The 23999-nt window shown below is 37.4% G+C and overlaps 1 protein-coding gene across 5 annotated transcripts; it reads right to left on the minus strand.

Annotated features, from left to right (window-relative positions):
- Positions 1–3402: 3402 nt before the first annotated feature.
- LOC133559571 (lysozyme g-like) lies at positions 3403–22436 on the minus strand. 5 transcript variants are annotated; one of them, XM_061911445.1, is made up of 7 exons: positions 22290–22434; positions 14881–14945; positions 10056–10123; positions 9882–9959; positions 9588–9784; positions 3706–3844; positions 3403–3630 (listed from the first exon to the last, which is right to left on the minus strand). In XM_061911445.1, the coding sequence occupies exons 3-7, from the start codon at positions 10057–10059 to the stop codon at positions 3494–3496; spliced, it is 555 nt and encodes a 184-aa protein (XP_061767429.1). In that variant the 5' UTR covers positions 10060–10123; positions 14881–14945; positions 22290–22434; the 3' UTR covers positions 3403–3493. The 5 variants fall into 5 exon arrangements, with proteins under 5 accessions (XP_061767429.1, XP_061767438.1, XP_061767455.1 ...); XM_061911454.1 differs by having other exon boundaries at positions 14881–14942; positions 22290–22432; XM_061911471.1 differs by lacking the exon at positions 10056–10123 and having other exon boundaries at positions 22290–22436.
- Positions 22437–23999: the final 1563 nt, after the last annotated feature.

Raw genomic sequence — 23999 nt, forward strand, 5'->3', positions numbered from 1 at the left:
CAATAATCCTTTCACTTTCATTTGTACTCACATTACACATGTTTTACCAGAAACCGTGCATGGAAATACATATGAATTCTATTGTTCCTATCGCTTAGGTGTGAGCTGGAACCTAAACTTTGAACACCCTGGACTGGTCATTCAAGAACAGTCATATGGAAATATATGTATATATATATACAGTGGGGCAAAAAAGTATTTAGTCAGCCACTGATTGTGCAAGTTCTCCCACTTAAAATGATGACAGAGGTCTGTAATTTTCATCATAGGTACACTTCAACTGTGAGGGACATAATGTGAAAAAAAAAAAATCCAGGAATTCACATTGTAGGAATTTTAAAGAATTTATTTGTAAATTATGGTGGAAAATAAGTATTTGGTCAACCATTCAAAGCTCTCACTGATGGAAGGAGGTTTTGGCTCAAAATCTCACGATACATGGCCCCATTCATTCTTTCCTTAACACGGATCAAACGTCCTGTCCCCTTAGCAGAAAAAAAGCCCCAAAGCATGATGTTTCCACCCCCATGCTTCACAGTAGGTGTGGTGTTCTTGGGATGCAACTCAGTATTCTTCTTCCTCCAAACACGACGAGTTGAGTTTATACCAAAATGGATACATGGATGATACAGCAGAGGATTAGGAGAATGTCATGTGGTCAGATGAAACCAAAATAGAACTTTTGAATGAATAGGGCCATGTATCGTGAGATTTTGAGCCAAATCCTCCTTCCATCAGTGAGAGCTTTGAATGGTTGACCAAATACTTATTTTTCAGCATAATTTACAAATAAAATCTTTAAAATTCCTACAATGTGAATTCCTGGATTTTTTTTTACATTCTGTCTCTCACAGTTGAAGTGTACCTATGATGAAAATTACAGACCTCTGTCATCATTTTAAGTGGGAGAACTTGCACAATCGGTGGCTGACTAAATACTTTTTTGCCCCACTGTATGTGTGTGTGTGTATATATATATATATATATATACACACATGAAAACACTGGACTTTGCCTTTACTGTGGTAATAATGAAAAATTGTTAGATGCATTTACAAATACTGTAATGTCACAAGTATGCAAATACTCTAAAATTTACGGTATTATCCTGTCCAAAGATTTTGCAGATTGTACGTTTCTATTACCTTAGTGGTTTTAGGGATTTGCCTCAAAGCATTAGCCTTGTTAACTTTTTGCTACCATGTTTTCTTGTATTTTTATGGCAAGTGTTACGTGTTTGTGCTTCACTGCAATCTGCATCGAAATGAACCACGCTGTGAGTTTAAGTGTGCTGGAACTTGTTGCAAGCAGCTATTTAACAGATACGGAGCATTCAAAGCTCATTTTGAATTGCCCACTTGACGGAACATGTTGCAGAGGCCATGTTGTGAGTTGTCCAGTGAAAGGTTGTACAATACTATTTTGCAGATACTTGTGTTGGTGACAGGGCAGCATGGTGGAGCAGTGGTTGAAGCGCGTCCCTCAGTGAGACGGTTCTGGGTTCGATTCCCAGGCCAGGGGTCTTTCTGTGAGAAGTTGGCATGTCCTCCCAGTGAATGCGTGGCTTCTCTCAGGGTGCTCCAGCTTCCTCCCAACTCCAAAGACACAGACCTGGAGGTTGGCTGAATGGCAACACTAAATTTGTTTCATGGTAAATTCTATAGTTTTTTGTAAACAGGTTAACAATATATCAGTTTTTCTTCTTAGTAATTCACCATTAGCAAAAATTATCTACCGTAAAAACGTTTGATTCAACACACCATAACGTTCTATACATCGTAAATCTATTTTCTACGATAAATTCCTGGCAACCACAGCTGCCAGGAATTTACCGTAAATTCTATAGTTTTTTGTAAACAATATATCAGTTTGTTTCTTAATTATCCACTGTAAAAATGTTTGATTCAACAACACAACACATCGTCCTATACTTTGTGAATCCATTTTTTACAATGAATTTGTGGCGGTTGTGGTTGCCAGGAATTCATCGTAAATTCTCTATTTTTTTGTAAACAGCTAAACAATATATCAGTTTGTTTCTTAATTGTTATCTGCTGTAAAAATGTTTGATTCAACAACACACCATAACGTCCTATACTTTGTGAATCTATTTTTTCGATGAATTCCTGGCAACCTCAGCTGCCAGGAATTTACCGTAAATTCTATAGTTTTTTGTAAACAATATATCATTATGTTTCTTAATTATCTACTGTAAAAATATTTGATTCAACAACACACCATAACGTCCTATACTTCGTGAATCTATTTTTTACGATGAATTCCTGGCAACCACAACTGCCAGGAATTTACCGTAAATTATATAGTTTTTTTGTAAACAGGTTAACAATATGAGTTTTTTTCTTAGTAATTTACCATTAGCAAAAATTGTTACCTACTGTAAAAATGTTTAATTCAACGACACACCATAACGTCCTATACATCGTGAATCTATTTTTTTTACAATGAACTCCTGGCAACCACAACTGCCAGGAATTTACTGTAAATTCTATGTTTTTTTGTAAACAGGTCAACAATATATCATGTTGTTTCTTAATTGTTATCTACTGTGAACATTTTTTATTCAACACACCATAACGTCCTATACATCGTGAATCTATATTTTACGATGAATTTCTAGTAACCACAGCTGCCAGGAATTTACCGTAAATTCTATAGTTTTTTTGTAAACAGGTTGAAAATATATCAGTTTGTTTCTTAGTAATTTACCATTAGCAAAAATTGTTATCTACTGTAAAAATGTTTAATTCAACAGCACACCATAACGTCCTATACATCGTGAATCTATTTTTTCCGATGAATTCCTGGCAACCACAGCTGCCAGGAATTTACCTTTATATTCTATAGTTTTTTTTGTAAACAGGTTAACAATATATCAATTTTTTTTACTTAGTAATTAAACATTAGCAAAAATTGTTATCTACTGTAAAAAAAAATTAATTCAACAACACACCATAACGTCCTACACATCGTGAATGTATTTTTTACGATGAATTCCTGGCAACCACATCTGCTGGTATTTAACCGTAATTTGGGCAGATTGTTTTTTGGTTTTTTTACAGTGTAGCGTCGTGTCACTATATTGTTTCTTCTTCAAGAACATGCTGACACTTATTAAACAGGTATATTCTCATAGTATCTATTAAAATATTGATGTAGTTACTTTTTTAGAAAAGCCAACCACAATCAAATTTAGGTAACTCCCTTTGTCTAAGAATAAATATTTTCAGCCGAGTTATTTCAGAAATCAAACTACCGGTAATTTAGTTCATGGAAACGTACTGACTGTTTAGCTGATTGGAGTGCTAGTGGGTCCGTGACACCTTTAGTATATCAGTGGAGTTGTATTATGGACTAGATCAGACAAAAAAAAAAGTCAACCGCTGAACTTTATTGTTTTTTTTATTAGTTTGGAGAGGAATTACTCGGAGCACAAAACTAACCCGCCTCTGTTCTTTCTTCATTCTTCTCACTCCTAAAAGCCTCCATTGTTGCTGTACCACTGAGCTCTGGCAATGACGTCATTGGAATAGTCCCTACCAGTGGTGTTAGCATCAACCGCGCTCAAAGAGTGGACAGCTCCAGGCCCTTGGTTGTAGGCGGCTAGCCCACCTGCAAGCGTTAAATGCAAATGAAAAAAGAGAATACACTTGTGTTGCAAGTTCATGTAAGAGTTGACGCACAAACCTTTGAGTTGCTCCGATGAAGTCCCTCCAGGAAACTTATTTCTGATGTCTCGTATAAAACCAGTCAAGATATCTGTGGCCTGAGACAGATGTTCCTTACTGTTCCATCCACCTTGAGGTGTGTGATACCGCTTATCAACCTGGGAAGATGGGAAAGTCATGAGAAGAAGACCAACACCTTATTAATCCAAATGAAATTCTGACCAATCAGGAGTTCTGTTCATTGAATGGTTGACCGAGTTGCTACTCGTGTGTTAAACAGTGGAACCTCGATTAACGAGTCTATCACGTACTAACTTTTTGGATTTACGAACCTCAGACCGAATGAAAATATCAATCAATCAATCAATCAATCAATGTTTACTTATATAGCCCTAAATCACTAGTGTCTCAAAGGGCTGCACAAACCACTACGACATCCTCGGTAGGCCCACATAAGGGCAAGGAAAACTCACACCCAGTGGGACGTCGGTGACAATGATGACTATGAGAACCTTGGAGAGGAGGAAAGCAATGGATGTCGAGCGGGTCTAACATGATACTGTGAAAGTTCAATCCATAATGGATCCAACACAGTCGCAAGAGTCCAGTCCAAAGCGGATCCAACACAGCAGCGAGAGTCCCGTTCACAGCGGAGCCAGCAGGAAAACATCCCAAGCGGAGGCGGGTCAGCAGCGCAGAGATGTCCCCAGCCAAAACACAGGCGAGCAGTACATGGCCACCGGATCGGATCGGACCGGACCCCCTCCACAAGGGAGAGTGGGACATAGGAGAAAAAGAAAACAAACGGCAGATCAACTGGTCGAAAAAAGGGAGTCTATTTAAAGGCTAGAGTATACAAATGAGTTTTAAGGTGAAACTTAAATGCTTCTACTGAGGTGGCATCTCGAACTGTTACCGGGAGGGCATTCCAGAGTACTGGAGCCCGGAATGAAAACGCTCTATAGCCCACAGACTTTTTTTGGGCTTTGGGAATCACTAATAAGCCGGAGTCCTTTGAACGCAGATTTCTTGCCGGGACATATGGTACAATACAATCGGCAAGATAGGATGGAACTAGACCGTGTAGTATTTTATACGTAAGTAGTAAAACCTTAAAGTCACATCTTAAGTGCACAGGAAGTCAGTGCAGGTGAGCCAGTACAGGCGTAATGTGATCAAACTTTCTTGTTCTTGTCAAAAGTCTAGCAGCCGCATTTTGTACCAACTGTAATCTTTTAATGCTAGACAATGGGAGACCCGAAAATAATACGTTACAGTAATCGAGACGAGACGTAACAAACGCATGGATAATGATCTCAGCGTCTTTAGTGGACAGAATGGAGCGAATTTTAGCGATATTATGGAGATGAAAGAAGGCCGTATAATATGCTTTGCTGCTATGAATCATGTCTCAGTTTACAAACTTTTTATCGACCCATTAGCTGTCTCAAATTGACGGCCGCATTCTTTGCAAGTACGCATTTGTGGGGTGCGGACGTCTTTTTGGTAGGCGAGGTTGTCCCAGTTCAAAAAAGCTTCAAGTATCCCTTGAATCCGACTGACGATTGTGTCCTTTTCTCCCATTAGCAGACAGTGCACATGTCAAGTCAACATAGCTTCAGCAATAGAAAAAAAGCAACACACCGTTGGTGTCAAAAGCTTTACATAAGTCAATGAATACACCATCGATCATTCTTTACTTCTGCAAAAATTGGAAAACTAAGGCATAAGAGGTGTTTCACAACCGTGGTTAAGTAGTTATTTAAGGAATAGATCTCAATATGTGGAAATATTATAAGACTAAATCACAACCAAGAAAAGTAAGACTCGGTATTGAGACCTAAGTTATTCATACTTTATTTAAAGTATGAGGTTTCTGTGGTTCATCCGTTATACAGTGCTCAATACCAGGGTAAAGCGGAATATACGTTACATCAGGAAAAAACACAGGCTATTCAATCCCTACAAGCCTGTTTCGCAGGTTTCCCTCTTCAAAATCCCCTGAAGAGCAGGGCAACTTGCGAAATAGGCTTGTAGGGATGAAATAGCTTCTGTGTTTTTTCCTGACCTTTATGTATGTATGTATGTATGTGTGTGATATATATATATATATATATATATATATATATATATATATATATATATATATATACATACATATATATATATATATATATATATATATATATATATATATATATATATATATATATATATATATATACATATATATATATACATATATATATACATATATATATATATATATATATATATATATATATATATACATATATATATACATATATATATACATATATATATACATATATATATACATATACATATATATATACATATATATATACATATACATATATATATACATATATATATATATATACATATATATATACATATATATATATACATATATATATACATATATATATATATACATATATATATATATATACATATATATATATATATATATATATATACATATATATATACATATATATATATATATACATATATATATACATATACATATATATATATACATATACATATATATATACATATATATATATATATACATATATATATATATATATATACATATATATATACGTATATATATATATATATATATATATGTATATATATATATATATACGTATATATATGTGTATATATGTATATATGTATATATATATATATATATATATATATATATGTGTCTGTATATATATATATATATATATATATATATATGTGTCTGTATATATATATATATATGTATGTGTATATATATGTATGTATGTGTGTGTATATATGTGTGTATATATATATATATGTATATATATATATATATATATATTGTCTGTGTGTGTGGTTCTACAGCAGGGGTGCCCACACTTTTTCTGCAGGTGAGCTGCTTTTCAATTGACCAAGTCGAGGGGATCTACCTCACTCATTTGTCATTTATATTTATTTATTTATGAACGAGACGTTTTGTTAACAAGTTAGAGGCGTTTATTGATAATTCAAGCATGTTTAACACATATATATTCCTTTCTTTCATGAAGACAAGAAAATAAGTTGGTGTATTGCCTGATTCTGATGACTTGCATTGATTGGAATCAGACAGTAGTGATGATAACGTCCACATTTTCAAATGGAGAGAAAATAATACCACATGAAAGTGGTTGGTTTTTGGCATATCATTTGTCCAGCTTCCATACTCGTTTTTACACACTTTACAAGAAATATATTGACGGCAAATTCCCTGTCTTGCTCGCTTGTGCACGATAGCTATCTGAGACTCTTATTTTGTTAGCGCAGGCAGGATGAAGCAGCGCTTTTATTGGTGAAGATAGGAGCTGTGCAGTCAGGCTTTAAAGTTTTGACGGCAGATACAGCGTGAATGTCTGTTGAAATGAAAAGTGTTTCTCAACTAGTTTCTTCTTAATAATCTCGCAAGACCCTCGAGTGCCGTGAATGTCAAAAAAGTGACGTATGGGTGAATATTGATGAGCGCTCATTTTTAGGTCTTTTTAAAAAAAAATTTTTATCCCTGGCTGGCGAACGACTGACGCATCCTCCGCGATCGACCGGTAGCTCGCGATCAACGTAATGGGCGCCCCTGTTCTACACAATATAAAATAAAACTAGTTTGTTTCTTCATATGACCATAATATATTTCCATGCACTGTACACTGGCGTTGAAAGTGTTGTTTAGTTTTTTTTACAAACTCCTATAGAGCAGTAATATTTTTGTTGAGACATCAGTGGCCAAATAGTCGACCTACAGTACATGACAGCTTTAGATATGCATTAACCTTTACATTTTAGTCAACAAAATTTACTGTAATTTTAGTAAGCTAAAACTAGACTAAAATGAAATCAGTTTAATTGACTAAAATATGACTAAAACTCAAATGCCTTTTTATCAAAAGACTAAAGCTACTGTAAATTAAAAACTGCTGTCAAAACGGACACTGATGCGAGCATTATTCAAATCTGCAAAACTATTTTCGGCACAAAACACGACATTTGTTCTGTATGACTTTGCAATGTAACGCAGAGTTGCATTGATGTTTCATTTTTGGAACGTCATTCGAGACTCTTTAAAGGGGAACATTATCACCAAACCTATGCAAGCGTCAATATATACCTTGATGTTGCAGAAAAAAGACCATGTATTTTTTTAACCGATTTCCGAACTCTAAATGGGTGAATTTTGGCAAATTAAACACCTTTCTGTTTATCGGTCTTGTAGCGATGACGTCAGAACGTCACGTCACCGAGGTAATACACCCGCCATTTTCATTTTCACATTACAAACACCGGGTCTCAGCTCTGTTATTTTCCGTTTTTTTGACTATTTTTTGGAACCTTGGAGACATCATGCCTCGTCGGTGTGTTGTCGGAGGGTGTAACAACAATAACAGGGAGGGATTCCAGTTGCACCACTGGCAAGAAATCTGCCGCCAGACCCCCATTGAATGTACCAAAGTGTCTTCACATTTGACCGGCGATGCTAAGACAGACATGGCACAGAGATGTATGGATAACCTGCAGATGCATTTGCAACGATAAAGTCAACGAAATCACAAAGGTGAGTTTTGTTGATGTTGTTGACTTATGTGCTAATCAGACATATTTGGTCACGGCATGACTGCCAGCTAATCGATGCTAACATGCTACGCTAATCGATGCTAACGTGCTATTTATGCTAGCTGTATGTACATTTGAAACTAGATACCCACATTTAATGCGAAACAAACAATTACCAATCGACGGATTTAAGTTGCTCCAGTGTCACAAGATACGAAAGTCCTGATCGTTTGGTCCGCACATTTTACCGGCGATGCTAATAAGGCAGCCATGCTATAGGCCACTTCATTAGGTACACCCAAGCTATGGCCGAATAGCGTCAATAGCTATTCGCTCAATAGCTTCAATTTCTTCTTCAATTTCGTTTTCGCTATCTGCCTCCATACTCCGACCATCTGTTTCAATACTTGCGTAATCTGTTGAATCGCTTAAGCCGCTGAAATCCGAGTCTGAATCCGAGCTAATGTCGCTATATCTTGCTGTGGTAACCTCCATGTTGTTTGTATTGGCAGCCCTGTATGACGTCACAGGGAAATGGACAGTCGCATCGCAAATAGCGAAAATCAAGAACTTTAAAGCTTTTTTTAAGGATATTCCGGGAGGTATAAAATTTTGAAAAAAACTTTGAAAAATAAAACAAGCCACCGAGGACTGCTTTTTATTGTTTTTAACCCTTTTGAAAGTGTGATAATGTTCCCCTTTAAGCCGGAGGAATTCTATCGCTCATTTTATTGAGCAAAACTGTTCGTCGGCCGTAACCAAACGTTTCTCTTTTCTTCTTTTTTTTTTTCTTTAAAAAAGGCCATAGATTCGCCTGATCGTCCATGATGGTAAAAATGTAATGATGAAAGTTTCAGTGTTTTAGCTGTGGTCCTAATACTCCTTCATAATTATTAACAAAGATTGTTTTGTGGACCCTGCAAGATAAAGTAAAAGTAACAACAACATCCTAAGGCGGGGGTCTGCGACCCGCGGGCCGCCCTAGTGGCTCCCCGGAGCAGTTTAAAAAAAGGATTGAAAATGGAAAAAGATAAGGGGTAAATACAAAGGCAACCGTTTGTTGACATTTAAAATCTTCCACTCTTTTGTCTCATTTTGTCCACCAAAAGTTTTATACTGCGTATGAATGCACAAAGGTGGGAAAAAAAATAAGCCCGAGTGATTACAGTCATGTAATCAGGCTCTCAGGCTGCATGAGTGCTGCGGTTCATAAAAGTTTTTTATCCACAACTCCTTACAAATTGAGCTACACCACTAATAACTATTTATACCAACCTGCATGAGACCCCAGGCATTGCCATGGTCACCCCAGCCATTGTTCAATGCGTTCCCAGCCCTGGATTCTCTGGAGATGATGCCAGCAATGATGGCAGGATCAACTCCCTTTGCATTTCCCACTTGGTTAATGATGGACTTGTACTGTTTCATTCTGGACAGATCTGTTTGTGCCATGGCGTGAGACGCCGCCACACCTTTAATGAGACACAACACAGAAGCATGTGGGTGCAGTGATAGCACACAGGTGCATTCACACTGCACAAGGAGCGAGTGGATGTTTTTATTTATTACCTCTGACACCTATGTTGTCCTGCCGAGATGTTTCTGGTCCCGCACCAGTTGTTTGAGCCCCCATAAGAGCACTGTGAGCTAAAAAAAATAAATAAATAAAAATGTAAATGTTTTTATTTGACTAGCTGTCATTGAACGGTATGCATTCTTCACTGTTAAAAAAGCAGCTCTTACACATTGTCCTTTGTAGTCTTGCCCACCTTTAGCAGGAAACAACCGGTTGTAGTTTGTATAGCTTAACACTGTCATGAAAAAAATAGAAGATATCCATGTGAATATGACGATCACATTTGCAAATCAGTTAAACAGGAGACATAAGTGCAATGTTTTTATTCACCCATAAATAGTTAGCATTAGGCAAAAAAAAATTTAAAAATGATTTGTCCTATTTTAATATATTAGCTCAGGGGTAGGGAACCTATGGCTCGGGAGGCAGATGTGGCTCTTTTGATGACAGCATCTGGCTCTCGGATCAATCTGAGCTGGCATTGCTTAACACGGTAAATAATGAATAATTCCCCTTGTAATCACAGTGTTAAAAATAATATTCAAAATATAAAACATTCTCATTTTTAATTCCATCCATCCGTTTCAAACGCACCTGTTCAAGAAGTTGCGTTAATGGTAAGAAGTTATTTATTTATTGTTGGTTAGTGTGGGGCTTGGCCTCCCGGGGGTTCTTCAGACCACCAGGCACCGACATGAGAGCCTGTTTCAGGGTTACATTATTGTTTTATTTTTCAATAAGTCCCTCAGTTGCTTTCCAGCAATTGTATTTTTTGTTTTCGTTTTCGCTCGCGCTCTGGCTCCAGCCCCAACCCCGTCTCTCCTCCTGGCTGCTGCTTATAACAGAGTGACAGGTGAGTAGATAACAAGGCCCAGGTGGGCCGTCTACGCACCTGTCGCTGATTTAGCGGCCAGTCCTGGCACACCCCAGTTCATTGCAGGCCCACAGGCCACGCCCCCTCCACAGTTAGCTTCCGAATAACAATGTTATTACAAAGAATAATAGACCTATTATACTCTAGAAATGTTGGTCTTACTTAAAAATGCATGTGATGTGTTTAGTTGTGTTCAGTGTTAAAAAGAATATTATATGGCTCTTACGGAAATACATTTTAAAATATTTGGCTTTTTGGCTCTCTCTGCCAAAAAGGTTCCCGACCCCTGTATTAGATGAAATAGTAGGGAATTTTCGCAAAGTATGATTCAATAATTATAAGTCTTTTTATAGTTAGAGCATAAAATGGGGCAGCATGGTTCATGTGGTAGAGTTTGATCTTCAGTCCCACTGTGGCCATGCGGAAGTATCCTCGAGCGAGATACTGAAACCCCAGTTGCTCTTGATTCTGCCTCATCAGTCGGTGAACCTGGTGATGATGTCAGGGCGCTTTGAGCACATTGGAGGTAGAGAAACGCTAAACAAGTACAACCCCTTCATCCATCCATCTATTTTTTACCGCTTACTCCCTTTCGGGGTCGCGGGGGGCGCTGGCGCCTATCTCAGCTACAATCGGGCGGAAGGCGGCGTACACCCTGGACAAGTCGCCACCTCACCACAGGGCCAACACAGATAGACAGACAACATTCACACTCACATTCACACACTAGGGCCAATTTAGTGTTGCCAATCAACCTATCCCCAGGTGCATGTCTTTAAGAAAAAACAAAACTGTTTGCAACCTTCTAAATATGTTTTTCAACACTATGAGAGCCCTTCAGACATGAAATAACACCTTCTAACACGCGAACAGGTTTTATCCGGCCCGCGGGATGAGTTTTGCGAATGATAAAAATGAGCCGAATTTTTTGAATGAAAGAAACTGCTGTTCTAAATGTGTCCACTAGATCAGTGGTCCCCAACCTTTTTGTATCCCCGGACCGGTCAACGCTTAATAATTTGTCCCGCGGCCCGGGGGGGTGTCCTTTTTTTTTCTTTTTCTTCTTTGTCATGAAAAAGGGAGGTTTTTGTCATGAAAAGGGGAGTTTTTTGTCGTTGGTGCACTATTTGTAAGTGTATATTGTGTTTTTTATGTTGATTTAATAAATTAAAAAGAAAATAATAATAATTTTTTTAAATTGTTTTTTTTTTTTTTTTTTTTAATCAAAAATTATTCTGCGGCCCGGTACCAATCGGGCCACGGCCCGGTGGTTGGGGACCACTGCACTCGATGTCGCAAAAACAATTCTTTGTATCTTTTTAGATTATGCAATATGTAAAAAAAAAAAAAAAAACACATGTTAGTACATCAGTCGAGCAAACTACATAAATAACATCCTGTAATTTGATTTTGATTGTTTTTATTTGATAGATTAAAAATTAACACCAATGAGTTGATTGATGGGCTTCACGGTGGTAGAGGGGTTAGTGCGTCTGCCTCACAATACGACGGTCCTGAGTAGTCCTGGGTTCAATCGCGGGCTCGGGATCTTTCTGTGTGGAGTTTGCATGTTCTCCCCGTGAATGCGTGGGTTCCCTCCGGGTACTAATGTGAGTGTGAATGTTGTCTGTCTATCTGTGTTGGCCCTACGATGAGGTGGCGACTTGTCCAGGGTGTACACAGCCTTCCGCCCGATTGTAGCTAAGATAGGCACCAGCGCATCCCACCACCCCAAAGGGAATAAGCGGTAGAAAATAGATGGATGGATGGAGTTGATTGATGAACATTATCACATAATTTATTCAGAAAGTATAAAAAACGACAAAGAGAATACTATTAAAGGCCTACTGAAACCCACTAATACCGACCACGCAGTCTGATAGTTTATATATCAATGATGAAATATTAACATTGCAACACATGCCAATACGGCCGGTTTAATTTACTAAATTGCAATTTTAAATTTCCAGCAAGGTATCCTGTTGAAAACGCTAAGGAATGATGACGCTTATATTGACGCTTGCTTGTGACGTTATTGGTTGGAGCGGACATTTTATTCCAGCACTACTCACGGCTAAAAGTCGTCTGCTTTAATCGCATAATTACACAGTATTTTGGACATCTGTGTTGCTGAATCTTTTGCAATTTGTTCAATTAATAATGGAGACTATAAAGAAGAGCGCTGTTTGTGGAAAACGGTGTATTGCAGCTGCCTTTAGCAACCAAAACACAGCCTGTGTTTCTTTCTTTGTTGTGAAGCTTTAATATGGAACAGAGCGGTCAAGCGAACATGTTTCTCTACCACATGTCAACCAGCAAATTTTTGGATGAGAAAATTGTGATATTAAGTTGGCTCTTACCGGGGACTTGAGCGGAGTTTGCGTCCTCCTGCAGCACCTGTCAAAAAGACAGCTGTGTCTTTCTTGGCTCCTCTGTATGGCTTTCCTCAGAGACACTGGCGGTCACCGCAGCCCTCCTACTTTCAGGTGCGACTTTATAATCTCACTACAACACTAGTAACACAATAAGCAGATAAGGTATTTTCCAGAATTAACCTAATAAATGTGTCTAATAACATCTGAATCGCTCCCACTGCTGTCGCCTTTTTTTCTTTTTTTTTTCTAGTGCTTCACTCTAACTTTCCTCATCCACAAATCTTTCATCCTCACTCAAATTAATGGGGAAACGTTGCTTTCTCGGTCCGAATCGCTCTTGCTGCTGGTGCCTATGATTATAAACAATGTGAGGATGTGAGGAGCCCTACAACCCGTGACGTCACGTGCACACTGTCTGCTACTTCCGGTACAGGCAAGGCTTTTTTATTAGCGACCAAAAGTTGCGAACTTTATCGTGGATGTTCTCTACTAAATCCTTTCAGCAAAAATATGGCAATATCGCGAAATGATCAAGTATGACACATAGAATGGACCTGCTATCCCTGTTTTAAATAAGAAAATCTAATTTCAGTAGGCCTTTAACCGCAACATGTAAGTGTAAAAAGAAAAAACAACAACATTATGATTTGTACATTTTCATAGTGTGTTTGTTCTATTTTTAAACATAGAAAACAATCAAAGTTGTCTTCATTTTTCATCGTGCCCTGATTTTACCAGTCTGGCCATCTTAGAAGTAGATTTTTGTCCATGTTGCCCCCGATCTAAAATAAGTTTGACACCCATGCTCTAATCCACTGTAGAACTCCTTTCAACTTTATACCATTCTGCCTTCTTCCCCCCAGATGTAACTGTTTCCATTGTTCTCAGCTACATTTCTCTTCCTTCAAACCTGCAGGGGACCATCAGACAATGTCGGTATCCCGTCTTTTCTTTGGCTTACGTCCTCAGCCATGCAATCTTTTCTATCCACATATACATCTTTAACAATTTACTTGTTGCATATCATTTTCAAACAAAACATTACTAAATGAATACACACCTTTCAAAGGTATATTAGTCCTTGCCTAATTAAATACGACATATTTGCAAAATAATATATTTTTTTCCAGGTATGAAATCATTTCCAGCTCACACTGTAAATGGTTTGCCCCTTGTCAAGATTTTAAATGTTATTTCTAAAATGTAGTTACTTATTTTTAGTCATTGACTTTACATCTTAATTTTAAATTTAGCATTATATTTGGTCTATCCTGGTTTAAAAACATTGAAATTAACTATTCAAAAGAGATATTTTGGTTTTCCTTCCCCACATAGAACATCTTCAGAGATTCTGCATCATGCCAAGGATGCTTCATTTGAAAAGTGATGGTTGAATAATGCTTGTTTTCAGAAAAAAATGCTTGTTTTAAGAAAAAAATGCTTATTTCTGCGAAGTCGTAGAGGTACAAATCTTTAATTTAGGATGCCTTACCAAAGAAAATTAATTGGCTGCATGGACAGTTTTTAATATTTGTTCCCTCAAATCCAGTCTCTTTAGCTCATATTTTGTCAGCTCTTTTTTTGCAGTGTAGTCATTGATATCTTACACATGCTAACAGCAAATAAACCCTTTAGATAAAGTAAGAAATGGCAACTATGAATGGCATTCTACACTGAGCTAGCAGAGGTATTGTAGGAATGGATTAATTCAAATTAGAAAAATATCTGTTCCAATCCACTTACCTGTGCTTGATGGTGTCTCGTTGGAGTTCAGTGTGTCTTCACACCAGTCAGCCGTCTGCAGTCTTCTAGAAACAGGACATCTGCCTTTATACTCAAACATAAGTTTCATTTTGACCAATTCCATGTGAATCTTACTTTCACTCCTCACCATACTTGCCAACCTTGAGACCTCCGAATTCGGGATATATATATATATATATATATATATATATATATATATATATATATATATATATATATATATATATATATATATATATCCGCCCGATTGAAGCTGAGATAGGCGCCAGCGCCCCCCGCGACCCCAACAGGGAGTAAGCGGTAGAAAATGGATGGATGGATATATATATATATATATATATATATATATATATACAATTAGGGCTGCGAATCTTTGGGTGTCCCACGATTCGATTCAATATCGATTCTTGGGGTCGCGATTCGATTATATATTGATTTTTTACAATTCAACGCGATTCTTGATTCAAAAACGATATTTTTCCGATTCAAAACGATTCCGTATTCATTCAATACATAGGATTTCAGCAGGATCTACCCCAGTCTGCTGACATTCTAGCAGAGTAGTAGATTAAAAAAAAAAAAAAAACTTTTATATTTGTAAAGGACAATGTTTTATCAACTGATTGCAATAATGTCAATTTGTTTTAACTATTAAACGAACCAAAAAATATGACTTTTATCTTTGTGAAAACATTGCAGTTCTGAGTGTTGCTGGGTCAGGTTTGGTTTTGGAATTCGATTGTATTTTTATGGTATTGCTGTGTATTGCTTTATTGGATTGATAAAAAAAATTAATAATAATAAAGAAATCGATTTTTTTTTAAATGAGAATCGATTCTGAATCGCACAATGTGAGAAAAATGTATGTATATATATATATATATATATATATATATATATATATATATATATATATATATATATATATATATGTGTATGTATATATATATATATATATATATATATATATATATATATATATATATATATATATGTGTATGTATATATATATATATATATATATATATATATATATATATATATATATATATATATATATATATATATACGTGTATATATATATATATATGTGTGTATGTATATATATATATATATATATATATACGTATATATATATATATATGTCTATATATATATGATATATATGCGTGTGTATATATATGTGTATATATATAATATATATATGTATATATATATATATATATATATATGTGAGAAATAGCTCCGTACCTGCCTACTTTATTACATATGACATATATAATAGTCTCCTTTTCAGGTGAGAGAGGACGCTAAAGGCAGTGCCTTTAAGGCACGCCCCCAATATTGTTGTCCGGGTGGAAATCGGGAGAAATTCGGGAGAATGGTTGCCCTTGGAGATTTTCGGGAGGGGCACTAAAATTCGGGAGTCTCTCAGGAAAATCGGGAGGGTTTGCAAGTATGCTCCTCACTCCACAGTCACAGTATAAATGGTTTACCGAGCTGAAAAGACGAATGTGCGTATTGCTTCGTCAGCTTTATGGAGAATTTGTTAGTCACTCTTGATTATCATGTACAAACCCCATTTCCATATGAGTTGGGAAATTGTGTTAGATGTAAATATAAACAGAATACAATGATTTGCAAATCCTTTTCAACCCGTATTCAATTGAATGCACTACAAAGACAAGATATTTGATGTTCAAACTCATAAACTTTTTTTTGTTTTGCAAATAATAATTAACTTAGAATTTCATGGCTGCAACACGTGCCAAAGTAGTTGGGAAAGGGCATGTTCACCGCTGTGTTACAACACCTTTTCTTTTAACAACACTAAATAAACGTTTGGGAACTGAGGAAACTAATTGTTGAAGCTTTGAAAGTGGAATTCTTTACCATTCTTGCTTGATGTACAGCTTAAGTTGTTCAACAGTCTGGGGTCTTGTTGTCGTATTTTACGCTTCATAATGCGACACACATTTTCGGTGGGAGACGTGTCTGGACTGCAGGCGGGCCAGGAAAGTACCCGGACTGTTTTACTATGAAGCCACGCTGTTGTAACACGTGGCTTGGCATTGTTTTGCTGAAATAAGCAGGGGCGTCCATGATAACGTTGCTTGGATGACAACATATGTTGCTCCAAAAGCTGTATGGACCTTTCAGCATTAATGGTGCCTTCACAGATGTGTAAGTTACCCATGCCTTGGGCACTAATACACCCCCATACCATCACAGATGCTGGCTTTTCAACTTTGCGCCTAGAACAATCCGGATGGTTATTTTCCTCTTTGTTCTCGAGGACACCACATCCACAGTTTCCAAATATAATTTGAAATATGGACTCGTCAGACCACAGAACTCTTTTCCACTTTTTGCATCAGTCCATCTTAGATGAGCTCGGGCCTAGCGAAGCCGGCGGCGTTCCTGTGTGTTGTTAAGTGGCTTTCGCTTTGCATAGTAGAGTTTTAACTTGCACTTACAGATGTTGTGACCAACTGTAGTTACTGACAGTGGTTTTATGAAGTGTTCCTGAGCCCATGTGGTGATATCCTTTACACATTGATGTCGGTTTTTGATGCAGTACCGCCAGAGGGTTCAAAGGTCCGTAACATCATTGTTTACGTGCAGTGATTTCTCCAGATTCTCTGAACCTTTTGATGATTTTACGGACCGTAGATGGTAAAATCCCTAAATTTTAGAAATGTTGTTCTAAAACTGTTTGACAATTTGCTTACAAATTGGTGACCCTCGCCCCATCCTTGTTTGTGAATTACTTAGCATTTCATGGAAGCTGCTTTTATTCCCAATCATGGCACCCACCTGTTCCCAATTAGCCTGCACACCTGTGGGATGTTCCAAATAAGTGTTTGATGAGCATTCCTCAACTTTATCAGTATTTGTTGCCACCTTTCCCACCTTCTTTGTCACGTGTTGCTGGCATCAAATTCTGAAGTTAATGATTATTTGCACACAAAAAAAGTGTTTATCAGTTTGAACATTAAATATGTTGTCTTTGTAGCATATTCAACTGAATATGGGTTGAAAATGATTTGCAAATCATTGTATTCCATTTATATTTACATCTAACACAATTTCCCAACTCATATGGAAACGGGGTTTGTTCAACAATATTGATTTATCTTTTACAGAATGATTAAAGAGCATATGTAGCTGTGCAAGAGTACATGGTAAACCTCACTCTTTGACGCCTTAAAAGGGGTAATTTTATGGGGTTGGGTGGGGGGGGGGGGCACATTTAAAACTCGTCTATATTATTTCTTCTCAAACTTTTTTCACCAAGTACCACCTCAGGAAAAAACTTGGCGCTCCAAGTACCAACGTAACGACCGACATTAAAACACGGTAGCGTAGTAGGCCCAAGTCATTAAAACAGCATAGGTTATATTTAACAGGAATATCTAATATTTGCAATAATATACACAGTTTTGATGGAAACAACTACTGTACATATACATTCACTGTACAAACACACCTATACACATACTGTACATATACAAGTACATATACATACATACACTCATGCACATAATCACGTTTCATCAAACATATATTAACGTTGTTACCCTAGGGCAGGGGTCGGGAACCTTTTTGGCTGAGAGAGCCAAAAAGCCAAATATTTTAAAATGTATTTCCGTAAGAGCCATATAATATTTTTTTTAACACTGAACACAACTAAACGTGTGCATTTTTAAGTAAGACCAACATTTCTAGAGTATAATAGATTCTTTGTAATAACATTGTTATTCTAAAGCTAACTGTGGCGGGGGCGTGGCCTGCCGGCCTGCAGTGAACTGGGGTGTGCCAGGACCGGCCTCTGAATAAGCGACAGGTGTGTAGTGGGCCCACCTGGTCCTTGTTATCTAATCACCTGTCGCTCTGTTATAAGCAGCAGCCAGGAGGAGAGACGGGGTTGGGGCTGGAGCCAGAGCGCGAGCGAAAACGAAAGAGAAAAAGACAATTGCTGGAAAGCAACTGAGAGACTTATTGAAAAATAAAACAATATTGTAACCCTAAAACAGGCTCTCATGTCGGTGCTTGGTGGTCTGAAGAACCCCCAGGAGGGCAAGCCCCACACTAACCAATAATAAATAAATACCTTCTTACCATTAACGCAACTTCTTGAACAGGTGCGGTAGAAAACTGATGGATGGATTAAAAATGCATGAGAATGTTTTATATTTTGAACCCGCCTTCTGCCCGATTGAGCTGAAAAAGGCGACACCGCCCCCCGCGACCACAAAAGGGAATAAGCGGTAGAAAATGGATAGATGGATTATTATTAACACTGTGATTACAAGTGGATTTATTCATTACTTATCGTGTTAAGCAATGCCAGCTCAGATTTATCCGAGAGCCAGATGCTGTCATCAAAAGAGCCACATCTGGCTCCCGAGCCATAGGTTCCCTACCCCTGCCCTAGGGGAATCTGGTTGGCACACTGACAAAGCTTAACCTATTGTTAATATAACAATCTACAAGGTTAATATATCTGGCTTATCTTCCTTTCCCTCGATTCATCTTCTTTCTTTTGTATTTCAAGTTATCATTACATACATGTATTGTTGCATTTGAACAACTGTATTGTTGATGACAGAGGTACATTATTGGTAGTGTTCATTATCAATAGTGCTATTTGTATTGCTCCATTTGTAGTGTAATAATGCTCATTGTCATTTCTGTAATATTATTTATTTCACTGACTGCTTCTTTGGTGTCACTTTTACCATCACATTTGTACATATTGTATTTGCTGATGTTGTTCTATTGTTGTTATTTTTTTGTTTGTCTCTCTGTCTTATCCCCCTCTAATCCCCACAATTTTCCCCTATGTCTTCCTTTTTTTCCTCTTTCTATCCCCTCCTGTTCCGGCCCGGCTGCACCAAATAACAATATAAATTCATTTGATAAAGTCAAATACAAATAAAGCAGCAAGAGAAGTATTCCACATTTCTCCTTTGTAAAGTAAATTTGTAGAGCCGACATGGGCATCTACATCAACTATATGATTCGCCTGGGAAGCTGGACAGGACCAAAAAAATAAAAACGAATGTTGTGTGTTAATTATTTTTTATGAAACTTGGTTAAAGGTTATACTGCGATAATAATAACTGTGATATGTTATTTTTACATTGCTACATCCCTACAGTAATGTCCTCTCCCAATAGCCATGTTTTTGTTGGCTGCACTAGGACACATAGTTTATTCTTTTCCTTTTTCCTTTGTCCTTGTTCCCCTCTAAACCAGGGAGGCCCACTTTGAGTAGTTTTAATTGTTTGCATTTAACTTTCAGTTTTGTTTTCAGTCACAATTCCTGAATTATTTGTTCACTCACTCCCCCAGACCCTCAGAGAGAGGTCAAGGTTTCATTTTCATGTTTTTCCACAATAAGGATCCTAACCTTTACTTTCATTTTACTCCCATTACACATGATTTACCAGAACACATGCATGGTAATACATCTTAACGCTATGTAACTTATTAATTGTGTGAATGCTACAAAGCATTCACACATATGGTTTTCTTCGCCAAAATTCATCTATTTATTCAACTTATTATTCTTCCTCTCCAGATTTTGGTGCATACTACCATCCACATTTTTCACCCGATTAAAACCGTTCCAACGTCAAACTGTTCAGCCCATTCGGGAATCGCAGGCTTTCCCTTGACTTGTTCAAAAAATTCCCAGATTTCCCAGAATTCCAAGTTTTCCGGGGCATTTTTCCCATTCAAAATGTATTGGCCATTTTTCAAACTTCCACCATTTCCACATAATTCAACCTATTAAAATCATTCCACCATTCTGTAAATTCTAACTTCCCTTTTTCCAAAATCAAAAAAAAATTCCAGGATTTTCCAGAATTCCTGGTTTTCCAAAGCCCTACTTCCATCCTTTTTTCTGGCGACTAATCCTTCCACATTTTTCAACGCATTTCAACCGTTTCGTCAAATCATTTCTCTTGAATCAGGACAAAACTGAACTGGAAAAATTCCAGCTTTTCCGAAAATTCCGTAATACCATTTCTCAATTAAACATGTTACTACTTCAACATTTGTCCAGCGATTAGAATTTTTTTTAACACCAACCCTTTAAACTCATTCCGACCATTCAAGTTTGTTTTTTTACCATTTTCAAAAAAAATCCCGCTTTTCCCAAAATTCCAATTTTTTTCTTAAATTCCCATTGAAACCAATGGGACGTTCTTCAAAGTTCCAAAATTTCCACTGATTCAAACTATTCCAACTTCAAAATACTAATCCTTTTCAGGAATTGTGTGCTTTACTTCAACAATTCTAGAAAAAACTCCCGGATTTCACATAATTCCTTTTTTGTTTTGCAATCCCCCCATTAAAAATGAATTGGCCATTTTTCAAACTTCCACAATTCCCACATTCTTCAACCCATTCAAACCATTCCACCGTTCTGTAAATTCAAACAACCCTTTTTCTTAAATTCAAAAATATTCCAGATTTTCCCGAAATTCCCTAATACCATTTACTACTTGACTTGTCCAGGGTGTACACCACCTTCCGCCCGATTGTAGCTGAGATAGGCACCAGCGCCCCCTGCGGCCCCAAAGGGAATAAGCGGTAGAAAATGGATGGATGACATTTACTACTTCAACATTTATTGCCCGATTCAAACAATTCTAACACCAACCCAATTCAGCTTATTGAGGACATGCATGCTTCCAATCATTTTTTTAAAAATCTTGCTTTTCCCAAATTTCCAGGAAGTTCCCATTGTAATGACTGGGACATTTTTCCAAGTTGCACAATTCCCACATTTTTCAATCTATTCAAACCATTCCAACATTAACACATTCCACTCATCCTGGACATTCAAACTAACACTTTCCCAAGATCCAAACCAAATTCCGTTTTTCCTGGACATTCTAACTCTTCAAAATTCAAACTGTTTCAACGTTTAAATGATTTCAACATACAAATGATTTCTACATTCATCCTACATTCCATTAGCATTTCAGTTCAACGCCAGCTCTTCGACAACCAAACCATTCCAACATTCAAACTATTCTTACATTCATACTATCTGGCCTGTCAGCATTTCACTTCAACTCCAGCATTGGAGCATTCACACGCAATTCCTTAAGGAATTGCATCATCTAGCGGTATTTCCTATTGCTCCACTGTGAGCTGGAACCTAAACCTAAACCTATTGTATGTGTTTTTGGACAGTGGGAAGGAAAGAATTTTAGTAAACAATCATAGAGATGATGCAAACACTTAGAACCCCAGAACCACCTAACTTTTTTGTCACGTTTTAGTCTTTTATACGTGGCCCAAAACAGGCCAGTCGCAACCGGGTCGGCAAACTAGTCACTTGTGGTTCAAAAATGAAACAAACTTACCCTCTGGAAAGCCAAAATAGGAACAAGAGCAAGAGGGAGAAGAAACTCGCAAAATGCCGTTAAGACTTCTGCTGCAGTAGGCTAAGCAATAGCGAATGATCTCATCAACAGGAAATGCGGGGGGAAGTGAATAAATCAAAATGAGGGCACAGGAAAGGAACCAAATTACTACAGGCAGAGAAAAAGCAAACATGGGATCAAAACCGTCACAAGGTTTCAGGACTTGATCAAAAATAGAACTCCGATGCGTAGTGGAGAACAATCCGGCAGGTTTTTATTTTGAATGTTACTTTTCACCTCCAGAGTCAGGGCAATACAACAATGGGCTATAATCTGATAACTAAGTGAAAAGGTTCCACAAAAAGGGAACAACCGAAAATTAAAGCTGCAAGCAGTGTTGGTCGGGTCCGCCTTTGGCTGCTGCCATCGCGACTCAAGCCGTGGTCTAAGTCGGACCTACATAGAGGTTTTTGTTTCATGTTTCTACAACATTCCTAACAGAAGTTACATGCAGTTTTGTCTGGGTGCTTTCCTAGGGGGCGCTAAAGCACAATTTAGATTTTGGGGGTTTGGTTTTTTTATTAGATGGCAATTTTCGCCAGTCCTGATGTGTGTGTAAAATTTGGTGAGTTTTGAAGCATGTCAAGGGGGTCAAATTACAGCTTGGCATTTCTGGATGTTGTTTATAAATGGCTTTCGCTTTGCATAGTAGAGCTTTACTTGCACTTTGAAGCATTTTAAGCAAATTACAGCTCAAAGAGGCAAAAATGACATTTTTTTAGGTAACTTTGCCCAGGGGTTCTTTGAAGGCGCGTAAAATCAAAACCGGAGCAGGAATCAAAACACTGTGAAACATTTTTAATCAAAAGGGTTCAATCTCTCTCCTGTGTGAGTTTGAAGACGACACGACAATGCGCTCAGAGGAGATAATGTTTGAAAAAAAAGGTGACAAGTTTTTACCAAACTTTTATTTTGAAAGGGTAATTTTTAACTTCCTGTTGATTTTTGCGAAAATCATTCCAAAAGGAGGAAACCAAAACTATCAATCTCTAACTGTACTCTGCGCGGAATATAACTGATATTTAACAATAACAAAAAAACTGTCATGATCCGTGGTTCGGCTCATGTTTTGGTTAGCTTTGGTCTATTGGTTTTGGACTCCCTTAGTTCCTGTTGTGGGCCCGCTGGGTTTATTTTGGTCACCATGGGGATTAATTGGGTTCACCTGCCTCTAGTTAGTGGTCCCACGCTCTGCTGGTGTCAAGCAATAATCAGAAGCAATTTTTTAAGCTTGCCTTTGCCAGTCAGTCGTCCTGGCGTCATTGTTTGCTTATGCTACAGTCACGTAAGTTTTGTTTGTTCTACAGTCACGTAATTTTTGTTTGTTCATGCCACAGCTAGTAAGTTTTCCTTGCCATAGTCCATGCTAAGTATTTGCTTTTAACTCCAAGCGCGATCAACGCGTTGTGCCTTTACCTTGTGTTCCTTTTTTTGTGTACCTCTTTGAGAGTTAATTATTAAATCATGTTTTTACCTGCATTTCAGGAGAACGAACCCCGCAGGAAGCTGCGAAAAACCTCGCCTTGACAAAAATGCTCCAAAGGAGTTAGAAACAATGGGCTATAAAATTTCTTCACTGCTTCTAAGGAGTTAACACAAATTCAATCAAAAATTGAGGAAAAAGGAGGAATGTAAGAATAAACTGAAACT

Source organism: Nerophis ophidion, linkage group LG01, assembly GCF_033978795.1.
Source record: "Nerophis ophidion isolate RoL-2023_Sa linkage group LG01, RoL_Noph_v1.0, whole genome shotgun sequence".
NCBI lineage: Eukaryota > Metazoa > Chordata > Actinopteri > Syngnathiformes > Syngnathidae > Nerophis > Nerophis ophidion.